Source organism: Bufo bufo, chromosome 10 (assembly GCF_905171765.1).
Source record: "Bufo bufo chromosome 10, aBufBuf1.1, whole genome shotgun sequence".
In the NCBI taxonomy this organism is placed as follows: domain Eukaryota; kingdom Metazoa; phylum Chordata; class Amphibia; order Anura; family Bufonidae; genus Bufo; species Bufo bufo.
This window is the reverse complement of record NC_053398.1, coordinates 86,511,939-86,524,795: the sequence shown is the minus strand read 5'-3', so window position 1 is coordinate 86,524,795 and position 12,857 is coordinate 86,511,939. Positions and strand designations below refer to the sequence as shown.

General features: G+C 38.6%; 1 protein-coding gene across 1 annotated transcript in view; it reads left to right on the top strand.

Moving 5' to 3' along the window:
- NRXN2 (neurexin 2) overlaps window positions 1-12,857 on the top strand; it is a 586,635-nt gene that overhangs the window by 62,843 nt on the left and 510,935 nt on the right. Inside the window, exons 7-8 of the mRNA XM_040409373.1 lie at window positions 512-631; window positions 1,365-1,752. Of these exons, the coding sequence (XP_040265307.1) occupies window positions 512-631; window positions 1,365-1,752 (508 nt within the window). The remainder of the gene's footprint in view (window positions 1-511; window positions 632-1,364; window positions 1,753-12,857) is intronic.

The following is a 12,857-nucleotide window of genomic DNA, read 5'->3' as shown; positions in this document are numbered from 1 at the left end:
TGCCACCACTTTAATGTTGCCTTCTCTACTTGCCATGATTTCTGATTGACAGCTTTAGCCCTATGCACACTGCGAGGGAGAAATCTGTCAATCAGGGCCTGGAGTGCAGGGTTAGACTGCAACATATGAATACCAAGGACTCTGCATGAGAATGGTGGAATTTGTGTATCTGTCTCTACCTTATGTTGCCATCAGTGAGGGCGGCATAAAGGTGGTGTCAGGTTCTCGTTAAACCAGCCAAAAAGATGTTACTGTTCATCTACAATATTTGAACAATTTAACGGGTAATATTTCAAGAGCAGATGAACTGGAGAATATCAGGAACTACTTTATCTGCTGCGTTTTATAGGTTTGTCGCAGACTTTTTAGTAATTATATTTTTAACTTGGACAGAATATAATACATTAGATTCTACACATCTGTTTGTTGTAGCTTCCATCACTTTGACATATAGGTATGTGTTTCTGAAAAAGTTAACCCATAGTTTTACACTACACCCTGCTCCTTACAGGTAAAGGTCCAGAGACTTTGTATGCTGGCCAAAAGCTAAATGACAATGAATGGCACACAGTGCGAGTACTGCGCAGAGGGAAATACCTTCAGCTCAGCGTGGACAATGTCACTGTAGAAGGTAGTTTATGCTTTTTTTGTGTGTATTTGTTATCAACGTTTCTATTTGTGATGTTGTTTTTATCACTTATAATTAATGTTTTGATGTCTGTAATGCTAGAAAGGAATATTGTATGTATACATAGTCCTAGTAAGACTCATTCATGCAGCAATTCCCCACTGTCACTAGTAGCACTTACTACAATGTAAAGATAATGACCCAGATTCCTCCGATGTAGTAATTACTACATTGGCCTCAAGTAACTATTCAACCATCATTACATTCTATGCATGTCATCATGTAAATTGGCAAAGAAAAATCCTACATTTGTAATACGTTATGCTCCATTAATTTAATAGCTCAAAATATTCTAATACACCTTAAACATTAGACTGGGTTCACATCATGTTTTTCCCATCCGTTGAACATATTCAAAAAACGTATACGTTAAATGGATGCCTCCGACTGATGCCATACAGGGGCATCCATTCACCATAGAGTTCCATTGTAAAAAATATATACATTTTTTACTGGACTCTGCAGGATACAAGAACGTGGTGTGCTGCGTTTTTGTATCATTTTTCTGTGATGTGAACCCACCCGTAACTGAATGCTTGTATTTTCATGAACATTAGAGCACATGTTTCACTTATTATAGGGATGGGCATGAATTTGACTGCAATATATTCTTTATATACAGTATTTATTTTATTCACAGAGAAACCATTTTCTTTTGTATTTCTTGCTGTTGTAGGACATATGGCTGGTGATCACACTCGACTAGAGCTTCACCACCTCGAAACAGGCATAATGACTGAACGCCGTTTCCTTTCAGCCCCACCTTCAAATTTCTTGGGTCACTTAACAGCTCTTCGTTACAATGGTGCCCCGTATCTTGACTTATGTCAGGATGGTGAATTAGGCAGACGTTGTGAACTCAATGCTCGTGCCGGTGGTCTTCGTCCACTGTTAGCTGATCCTGTAGTCTTTCGGTCTGGACCAGCCTACCTTGCCCTTCCGCGACTTCAAGCTTATGCTTCTATGCATCTTCTCTTCATGTTTCGAGGTCGACACCCAGATGGACTTCTACTTTACAATGGAGGTCAGGGGCCGGACTTTATTGCTGTGGAGCTGGTGAAAGGGTGAGTGACATTATAGATTAAATATATGTGTAAAATGAAGTTGTGACTTACTGACTGGTCATTATTAAGTTGTACTTCAGTTGTTTCAGTATTATCTCTGTAAGTTTCTCTCCTTTTTTTAATCTGACTAGGGGAAATATCTTTACATTCTCTATATACTTGCATGCATGCTTGAAAAATATACTGATCAATTAAATGGCTTCCTGTTCAAGATTGGAAGCCTCTCTGGAGACAAACACCACACTGAGAATTATTAAAGAGAAACTGTCATGTTGAACATGGTATTTGAGCAACAGGCTACATGTCATAGAGCAGGAGGAGTTGAGTAGATTGATATATAAAATAGGAAAATATATCTTGTAACTTGTATTTCATTCATTTAAATTTCCGGCTCATCTGGACTTTAAATTCCAGGACGCAGTCCTATCAGTGATTAACAGCCGTCTCTCTATGACTGTAGTCACTGATAGGTCCACCTCCTTGACTGCAAAGCCCAGAATGAGCAGGAATATAAATGTATAAATGACAAGTTATACTGAATCTTTTCCCATAAAACTATATATCAGTCTGCTCAGCTCCTCCTGTTCTATAACTTGCTGCCCGCAGCTCAGACACCATGTTTAATGTGACAGGTTCCCTTTAAACAGTTAAAAATAAAGACACGTGCACAAGTCACAAATACACAACTGCTTTCAGGTATCAGGGATGTTCCACAGTATATAATTGTGTAGGCCCACGTTAAGATTTGTCAGTAGTATTGAAAAGTGGATGACTTTATAAATTGGTGAAAGTACAGATGTAGCAGGGTTAGCACTCAAACTCTTATCTCAAATTTCTTAAATCATCGTGTTATCTTGAAACAAAAGCCATTGAAAAGTGATTGAAGGTGTTTGCTTAGTTTAGATTACACATCTCAGAAATCTCAGAAAGCATGAGTGTTAACTCTACTACATCGGTGGTTAAATTTTAGCAAAATTTATAAAAATTCTGCATGCTATATGATTAGTGAAGAACAAATTTATTGAAATTTTATTGTGATTCAATATGTCCGAATCTGGTCTAGCAATTCTGTTTGGGGCCAAATAAATTTAACCAAAGATGCATATGACATTCTGGACATATATGGCTATGGGAAAACACATGGGCCTGGCTGCTGGTGTTAAAATAAAATAAATAAATGCACTTTAAAAACAGACTGCACTGTAGGATTTAAAAAAAATAATAATGTACGTTTGCATTTTGGCAGAAAATGCCTGCAGGTGTGTATGCATAACTTGCTTCTAATCAGTACAAAGCAGAGAGGACTGGCTTAGATAGGTAAGAGGCATTGGTCATGATCTGGGAGTGCTATTTATCCTTATGGAGAGCACTTTGAGCACCTAGTCTACGTGAAGAGTTTTATAGGCCAGGTCAACGCTCCTCTGGGTTTCTGAGAAAAAGATATGCAAACTACCTTTCCTTTTAAAAGAAAAAAAAAACTGATTTTCAAAGAGGTGAATTGGTATAGATTTTTCCCAGAAACCGAGAGGAGTGTTGCCTTACAATACACCTCATGCCCACACCTCTTCGTCTCTCTCCATAAGGTGAAATATTATCCCCCTGATCTCTCATCTAGCTAAGCCAGTTTTCTTCGCTTTGTGTTGACAGGGGGTTATTAAAACTATGCTTCAAGGTCTCTTTTAAAGGTTTAGCATTGGTAGCTACCAGAGGCTTAGGTTTTTCTCCTCTTAGAAAGAAATCAAATTTGTATTTTTCTCTTTATCAGAGTTTCTTTGCACCAAAAATGTATTTTAAGAAATTTGCTTTCCTGTAATACCATATTAATAAGCTAGAGTATATTTATTAAAATTCATATACTTTCTATGGTTATTCAAAATGTTTCAAGTAGACGTAGTTGAAGAAAAAAGTTTTAATATCTTACTCAAGTGTTCAAATGTAACTTCCTGAACTAGCTTCCCCACCTCAACATTACCAATATATTTTGATGACAATTTGTACCCTTCTGATTTCTTTCAGAAGGTTACAAATTGTCATAGGTACCTTGTGTAGACACCGATTCCCAAAATACATTAATGCTCTCACATTGTCACACACATAACTTCAACCATTTATGTCAGGTAGAGAGTACATATAGGGCCAGATTTATCATTAGCTCAAGTCAGAATAATGGAGTGAAAAAGTTGGAAAAAAAATGCGCAAACGCTAAAACTGCGCACAAATTTGCGACTTTTTTCTGCTCTGCACTATGCTCGCCAGTTTTCTGAAAGTGGGTGTGTTTTCTTATGTAAATTAATCTCTAGACAGATTTACTATTGGGACTATTTAAAAAGTCGCAAAAAAGTCACAAAAAAATGTGCAATTTCACTCCAGTGAGGACCATGCTTATCTTATGAGACTTTTTAATAGAACATGCGACTTTTTCGTAAAAACTTATGTGAAAGTAGAGTGAGCTGTCAGAGTAATGATAAATCTGGCCCATAGAGTGTTTAAGCAAAATTTCAGTGCATGGGAAATTTTAAGTTAATCTATATTTTAATAAGCAGTACATTGTTGAGAAGAATTCATTGAGACTATGGTGAGGGTCACATATATAAACATTTCTATATGTCTGTGTGTGCACACACCATGCTGATGCTCGTTATCTACCTCACAGAGAAATGTGCTCAAGACAATTATACCGTTTAGAAAACAACAAATTACTGCCCTTCAGGTAACCAATGCATTACTTGGATTTAATAGAGATAGGCTTCATAACAAGTGAGTTTGTCAATAGGCTCAAGCAGGGAGATTATTCACCAATTTTTAGATGTGCATGGTGGTCATAGCAACACTTATTAGGACTTGGAATTTACTTGACTATGTTTTACTATGACCTACCAATTTAAAAATTGTAAATGTAGCAATGGTTAAGAAGACATGTTAAAAATGTAAAAATGACAGCCTTTAAACAGCATAATAACAAATGCTAAGGTCTGCAAGCACAACAAATGATGTTCTCACATGTACATGGCCAGTTTGTAGTTAGGAAATTAAATATGAGCTTTATAGACTGCATAATTGTTGTTTATGAATATGAGGATACATTTTCAATACAATATATTCCATCTCACTTATTTCAATTGGACATTAAATGACCATTTGAATCTCTACCCTTTACATAAATATATGGACGGTCTCTTAACCCATAACTATTGACTCAGTAACAGGCTGGTCCCACCAAAATGATGCACAAATATAAGACTGGGAAATAAAAAGATTTACTGGGTTAGGGTAAAATATTCTTACAAATATTCAGCATGTTAATCTGCTTGACATATATCAAAATCACCTTGGAAACAGTCAATGAAACAATCTGCCCCCTAAATTCCTCCCACCCCAGTCTACATTCAGTGTGGTACCTTGAGGATTTAGTGCAATAAAAGAAATGCTTGTGTCTGAATGGGTTCATGAATGGACCCAGAAGAGCAGTATCAATTGTTCCCAGAGAGAAGCGCCAAATCACTAAGGTGGAATGAAAAGATGTATCTAAAGACCCTTCAACAAAGGAATAGAATATTGGAAAACATATAAATATATAATTATATAGGCTCCAGTTTAGTACATATTCCACTCTTTCTGTGTAAAAAGTGGAAGAGACCATAACAGAAGAAAAGGCAACAGCAAGAATAAAAGCAGCCCTGTGTTTAAATTAAATAATACTGGGACTATTAATACATATCAAATGATTAAAATAAATAGATAAATGCTGTGCAAGTGAATATATAATATATGAGCTTTACTCACTTCACAGGGTGGTGGTTTCCTGGATAAGCTCAAGACACGAGGGAACCCCAGAACCCCCCCTTGCCTGGATCGCTTGTAGATTGTTAGAAATTGAATGCAGCCACATCCACAGGGGCATCTTAATCAAATTCTTTATTGATAAATCCGGCTCAATGCATTTTGGGGTGTAAAACATACAAATCCCTTCATCAGGAGCATCATACTTAGCGGTAGGGAGCACATACCTTGTTTATATGTACATTTTGAATCAAGTAAGCCTGCCAAAAAACATGCCAGGCAACACTCGGGGCCGGGGCAGAAATAGATGCCTGTGTGAGAGGTATCTGTACCGGTCTTGGGGGCAAATAAAAGTATATTACATTAAATATTCATTGATCTTATGAAAAATTATCCACATATATCTAACTTATCTAACTTATCTAACTAACCTAAAACCCCATTTAGACCAAGTCTAATAACGAGATATAACCGCAAACATAAATTGATCTGACAGATCTTAACTAGACATTGGCCTGTCTTACTTAAAGATCCAATATTGGGTAAGGATATCCCTAGACAACCCAATTTAACATTCCATAGAGCCAAAACCTTAAAAAATATGCTGGCCCCTTCATGTCCAAAAAATACCGTTACCCGAATAGAGCCCCACAAGGATACAAAAGAGAAGGGTTTCTGGTACGAAAATGCAAGTGTTGTAAGATGATTACTTGTGTCACGGGGGAGGTTCAAATACCACACCTCAAAAATAAAATCCGCTTACAACATCCTATGAAATGTGGCAGTGTGAACATAATATATTTACAAAAATGTCCCTGTAACCTTTATTATGTAGGCCGTACAACACAAACGCTGTGAGCGAGTGAACGAACACTGGTCCAACATAAATGGGAAAATCACCACCCATAGTGTGTCGCACTATTTTGCAGCGACACACAACGGGGACCCGGCTGGTCTCAAAGTGACTCCCCTTAACCATGTTCCCATCTCCTTCCAACAGCTCTGCAGAAAGGAGATGTTTTGGATCTATCAATTAAACACCCCTACACCCTATGGCCTAAATGAATCACTTGAATATGTTAACTACTGACCCGTCTGATTAATGTTGCTATTATTCATTTTATTGCCTACAAGTGCTTCAATATGCTTTTATGTGCATTACATTTTAATATTGCTTATACATTGTATATATTTATATTATTGCCTAATTTTATTACCTTTTTATTCTATGTGCTGATTATATTTATTATATTTATATTACCATTGGGGCTATACGAACATTGATTTTAGCCTGCCCTCACTCCTTTTGTTATGACCTTATATATTTTTAATAATACCAATATTACTAATATAATTATTATATATATTTTTTAGTAGGGTTATATCCACATATTTCTGATATTATATAATTATTTGTTATTTTTCATTAGAGGCATAACCACAATAGGTTTATAACTTTGAAAATCTATTTGATAATTTTTTTTTTTTAGTACTTTTTCTGTTAGATATATGTGGATAATTTTTCATAAGATCAATGAATATTTAATGTAATATACTTATATGTGCCCCCAAGACCGGTACAGATACCTCTCACACAGGTATCTATGTGAAGAGAGATAGAGGTTTAGTAAGCAGGAGACCGGAGGCATGAACAGTGCTCCACGCTGGAACGCACAAACTGGAAGTACCTGATGCGCTTCACTGTGGAACGCATCAGACCGGAAGTCGACGCACGTGACCGGCAACATTTCTGCCCCGGCCTCGAGCGTTGCCCGGCATGTTTTTTGGCAGGCTTGTTTGATTCGAAATGTACATATAAACAAGATATGTGCTCCCTACCCCTATGTATGATTCTCCTGATGAAGGGGTTTGTATGTTTTACACCCCAAAATTAGTTGAGCCAGATTTATCAATAAATAATTTGATTAAAAAGCCCCTGTGGATGTGGCTGCATTAATTTTCTACCAATCTACCAGCGATCCAGGCAAGGGGGGGTTCTGGGGTTCCCTGGTGTCTTGTGCTTATCCAGGAAACGACCACCCTGTGAAGTGAGTAAAGCTCATATATTATATATTCACTTGCACAGCATTTATCTATTTATTTTAATCATTTGATATACCGTATTTATCGGCGTATAACACGCACTGGCGTATAACACGCACCTTCATTTTAAGGGAAATTTCAGGAAAAAAAATTAAATTTCAAATTGTACTGCTATGGGGTGGGGGGATCTGTGGATGGAACTGTTATGGGGGGGATCTGTGGATGACACTGCTATATGTCATCCACAGATCCCCCTCATAACAGTGTCCCCCAATACACCGGGCCCCGCCGCTCACCGAAGTATTTATAAACGTGAATCCTTATCCTGTTATTAAGCTGCCCTCTCCCATGTTCCCATGTCCCCCCTGTATCCCCACAGCACTTACTTAAGCTTCCATAGCAGGCAGAGCGGACGGCACCAGTAACGTCACTCACTGACGTCGCGCGTCTGCTCCGCCTGCTTCATTCATAAAGGGGGCGGAGCAGACGCTCAACGTCAGTGAGTGACGTTACTGCTGCCGTCCGCTCTGCCTGCTATTGAAGCTTAAGTAAGTGCTGTGGGGATACAGGGGGGACATGGGAACATGGGAGAGGGCAGCTTAATAACAGGATAAGGATTCACGTTTATAAATACTTTGGTGAGCGGCGGGGCCCGGTGTAAGAGTACAGTGACTGCACCGGGCCCCGCCCCTAGTTACGGACTCCAGCCCCTCCTCTCTCCCGGCTCATACAGCACAGTCTGTGATGCTGCATCTTTGCCGGGCCGCAATGAATATCGGCGTATAACACGCATACATCATTTGCCCCCTATTTTCAGGGGGAAAAAGTGCGTGTTATACGCCGATAAATACGGTATATTAAAAGTCCCAGTATTATTTAATTTAAACACAGGGCTGCTTTTATTCTTGCTGTTGCCTTTTCTTCTGTTATGGCCTCTGCATATTCCACTTTTTACACAGAAAGAGTGGAATATGTACTAAACTGGAGCCTATATAATTATATATTTATATGTTTTCCAATATTCTATTCCTTTGTTGAAGGGTCTTTAGATACATCTTTCCATTCCACCTTAGTGATTTGGCGCTTCTATCTGGAAACAATTGATACTGCTCTTCTGGGTCCATTCATCAATCCATTCAGACTCAAGCATTTCTTTTATTGCACTTGTTCCACATGCTGATTGGCATCCGCGTAGTCTTTCCCTATCCTGTTGGTGACCTATCTCTCCCTTTTTCTTTGACTTACTTGTCGACTTGACAAATACTTTTAGTCCATTCACTAATTAAACACTCCCAATCCACTGGCGCCTCGAGTTCATCATATCTTTTGGAGACATTTTTTTTCCTAGAGATCGGAGTAACCCTCAGTTTCACTCTCTTTTTACCTTCACATATACCCTGAGGATTTGCCAGCTATTGGATTAACATGAAGACTAACAAACTCACTGATGGGGAGAGGCTCACTTGTTACAATTCATCCTGATCTCCATTCTTGTATAAATAGGGAGGCTGGGGCTGAAAACAAATTCCTGACCAACTCTTAGTCATAGGTTATCTAAATTCTATTACCAGCTGTAAGGGCTTTTTACCTGGGATTATTGTGCACATGTTCATTTGGAAGTTTGCTTTACAGTGTAGTATAAAAGTGTTGCAACTGCACAACCAAAGAAACTGAATCTGAATCAATGCAAAACCAATGAGATAGAATCTGAATTCCCCACATGTCTATAGGCATCATCATCAAAGAAGTAAAAAAAAACTAGCCTAGTAAAGAAAAAGTAAGCAATCAGTTAAGCAATTAAACTAGAATATATTAGCAACTATCATTACATATTGTATTTACTGTATGTTGTCTGAACATTAATGATTCAATCCAGTTTATCTTCATGAGTAAAAGAACCCTTAGCATTCCTTAATATCACATTGATAATTCACCAGTCTCCAGACGAAAAGAAACTGAATGGAAACTAATATGATGCCAGGATGTAGAATATTCTACACATGTACAGAGTAAAGTGGTTGAGTAAAGAGCTACAAATTGATGTAGGCAATGTCTCACACATCCTTCATTTCATAGTGAAATTACACTGTAAAGGACAGGATAACTATGATTATGCCCACCTTGCTCATAGATTAATTATAAAAGCTTTTTACAAAAGGATAAAAGCTCAGAAGGGGGTGACATTAAAACAACATATGATCCCACTTCACATTCACCTTCTATGGATGACTATTAAGCACCAATGTGGAATTTACATTCTGTGCATACAATTTTTACAACTACGTTATGTATATTAATTGCAAGGAAAAATAGGAACATCATTAAAAGCGTACAATTTGTGTGGTCCAACGTCATCAAAGACTATTTGATATACAGAAGTCTGGGAGCACATTAGAAATATACATGCCCTGAAACATTAGTGATAGTGCCACCCTCGAATTGGCATAAAGCAGGGCCATCTTCATGTGTACAAATTTGTTATCAGTGAATGCATGACAATACGGGAAAAGCAACATCGATCAAAATTCTTTAAAAAATTTAGAAAATACAGTAATTTACTAGAAAAAAAAAAAAAGGAATTCAGGGACAACAGCAACAAACATTGCTCAAAGTGCAGTCCAGGAATAAACTGATCAATTTGCTATTGACAGAGCATGTATGTTACTTTGCCTCAAACTCTACCAAACAGGTGCATTTTGAGTATTAATGAAAATGAGTCCAAGGGTGATCTCTGCCTCATTGGTCCAGGTAGTGAGTTCTAAAGAGTGGGGGTTGCAGGACAGAAGGCTCTGGCTCCAAAGGTCGTATGTTGGGTCCTGGGTACAGACAGTTTGTTCATGCCTGCTGATCTGAGGGGATGGCGAGGAATGTAGGGCTGCAGTTATTTTTTCAGATAGCTGGGGCCTAAGTTGTTTATGGTTTTAAATGCAAGCAAATTATGAAAGTTACTTACCATTTTATTGCCAGCCATTCAGTGAGCAGAGGATTGGTACTATGGGAGCATGCCAGGTTATTAGCTACAGCATTTCAGACTAACTGAAGGCAGTGAATTGCTTCGTGAGGTTATGAAGGCATGTACCAACATGGATCATACTGATGGAATTAGGTTTTTAAGTCTGCAGTGGTTAATAGTGCAAGATATCTGGGTCCTCAGAGATAATTCCTCATTGATAACTAACTACACCCAAATTCCATATGTGGTCTGTGGTTTGAAGGATTGTGCTTCCCAGGGATAGAGGCGTTGGACGTTCAGGGTATCACTCGCTGACCTCCAACCAAAAGAACAGCAGTTTTGTACAGGTTCAGTTTTAGCCAGCTGGCATTCACTCATTCTAGTAGTTCAGCTGTAGGAGTTTATATATGAAAATGGGTCACTAAATCCAGCCTTAAAAGATAGGCATAAGTGGGCATCATCTGTATAGTAGCGGTATGCCAGACGATGTCTCAAAATTATTTTGCCTAATGGTAGCATATAAGCCAAAAACAGCATTGAGGATAGAAATGAGCCCTGTGGACGGTACTCCATAATTTGGGGTGCTGATGTGAATTCATTGATGGATGATGAGACAAGAGATTTAAATTACTGATTAACTGTCCAATTAATTCCCCAAAACTCCTGAAGGCCATATGCACACGACTGTGTCCGTTTTGAGGTCTGCAAAATATGGATGACATCTGTGTGATGTCTGGGTTGAGGTCTGTGTTTGTTTTTTGTGGACTTATTAACTACAATAAGTCCACGGTCAGCATTTTGCAGCCAAGAATAGGACATGTTCTATCTTTTTGAGAAATGGACACATGGATGCCACACAGATGACAGCCGTGTGCAGTCTGTTATTTTTTGGGGGGAAACCCATAGAAATGAATGGGTCTGTGTGCAATCCACAAAAATACTGATCTGACACAGATTCAAGATATGGTTGTGTGCATGAGGCCTTCGTGTACGTATCAAGATGATCAAGATTAATGTCAGCTGTGTCAAATGTTCCTGAGAGATCTAAGGGCCTGTTCACAAAGCTGTTTATGCTGCCAGACTCTGTCCCAAAATTCAGGTGATGATCGCGTATTGTCTGCTTCTTATTGTTTGCCGTAATGTATTGGGGAGATAATCCTTAAAAAATCCTGTATATCATTGGATCTTTGGTATGGTGTTTGACAGCTGGAAAGCTGAATAAGAAGTTGATTGTGTGGTGGTCTGACCATGTAACTGAATTTACTGCTACATTTGATATGTCTAGCCCTGTGCGGAATATCAAATCAAGAGCATGATCTTTTATGTAAGTGGACTGCTTGTTTGTGCAAAGTATTTTCCAAACTGTGAGAGCAAGTTGTCTATCCAAGCATTGAAATCATCAAATATGATTCTCCATTAGTGTTCTAGGGTCAAGATGGACAATAAGTTTTCCAATTTCTTTAGAAATACAGATCCATCAGCTGGGGAAAGGGGGGGGGGGGCGATAGATGAGTACTATTTTTATGTTTTTCTCTGTTGAAAATTAAGCACCAAGACTTTCAAAGGAGTTGGTTACATCAAAAGGAGCAATTTTATCTTTAAAGTGGATTTGATGCAGATAGCTATCCCACCTCCCTTTCATCCCTGTGTCTCATGATGTATGTAGTGCTACATAGTTTCCTGGTACTGCAGCTTCTAGTATGGCAATTGTATTTCCAGTCTGACTCTGATGTCATTTCCTTGAATAACTGATATTGCATTCTGCTTGTGTGTGCATTCTGTATTTTTGTGCCATTCCTTCTTGCAGTTACTATTTAGTACAGTTGTGCAATGTTGTATTTTTGGACAAAATTAAAGGAAGTAAAAGCCTGGTTCCCCAAATAGCGCCTATAATCAGTTTCCATATACCTAAGATGTAGAGGCCTCTTATGGGCAATCTGTAGTTTACTGTAACTAGATAACTGACATCTAGTGCTCGGGTGCTCGGGCTGTCGGGCCGAACACCTTGGGATGCTTGGGTGCTCTACCAAGCACCCGAGCACAATGGAAGTCAGTGGGAGAACCCGAGCATTAAACCAGGCACTTCCTGCTCTGAAGAGGGGAGGGTGTCTGGTTCATAGGAAAAGGTCAGAAATTGATGGAAACACCACTGAAATGGTTCGGGAAAAGCATGTGGAGGATGTCTGGATGCATCTTGGACTCCCAGGTTGCTGCTGTGAATGATGTTGTCTGAGTAGTACGCCACTTTTACAGATTGACAATAATACACACCAAACCGAAGGTAAAATCGATTTTCGAGGAAAAATTGTTAGGAAACATTCTTTCCTGA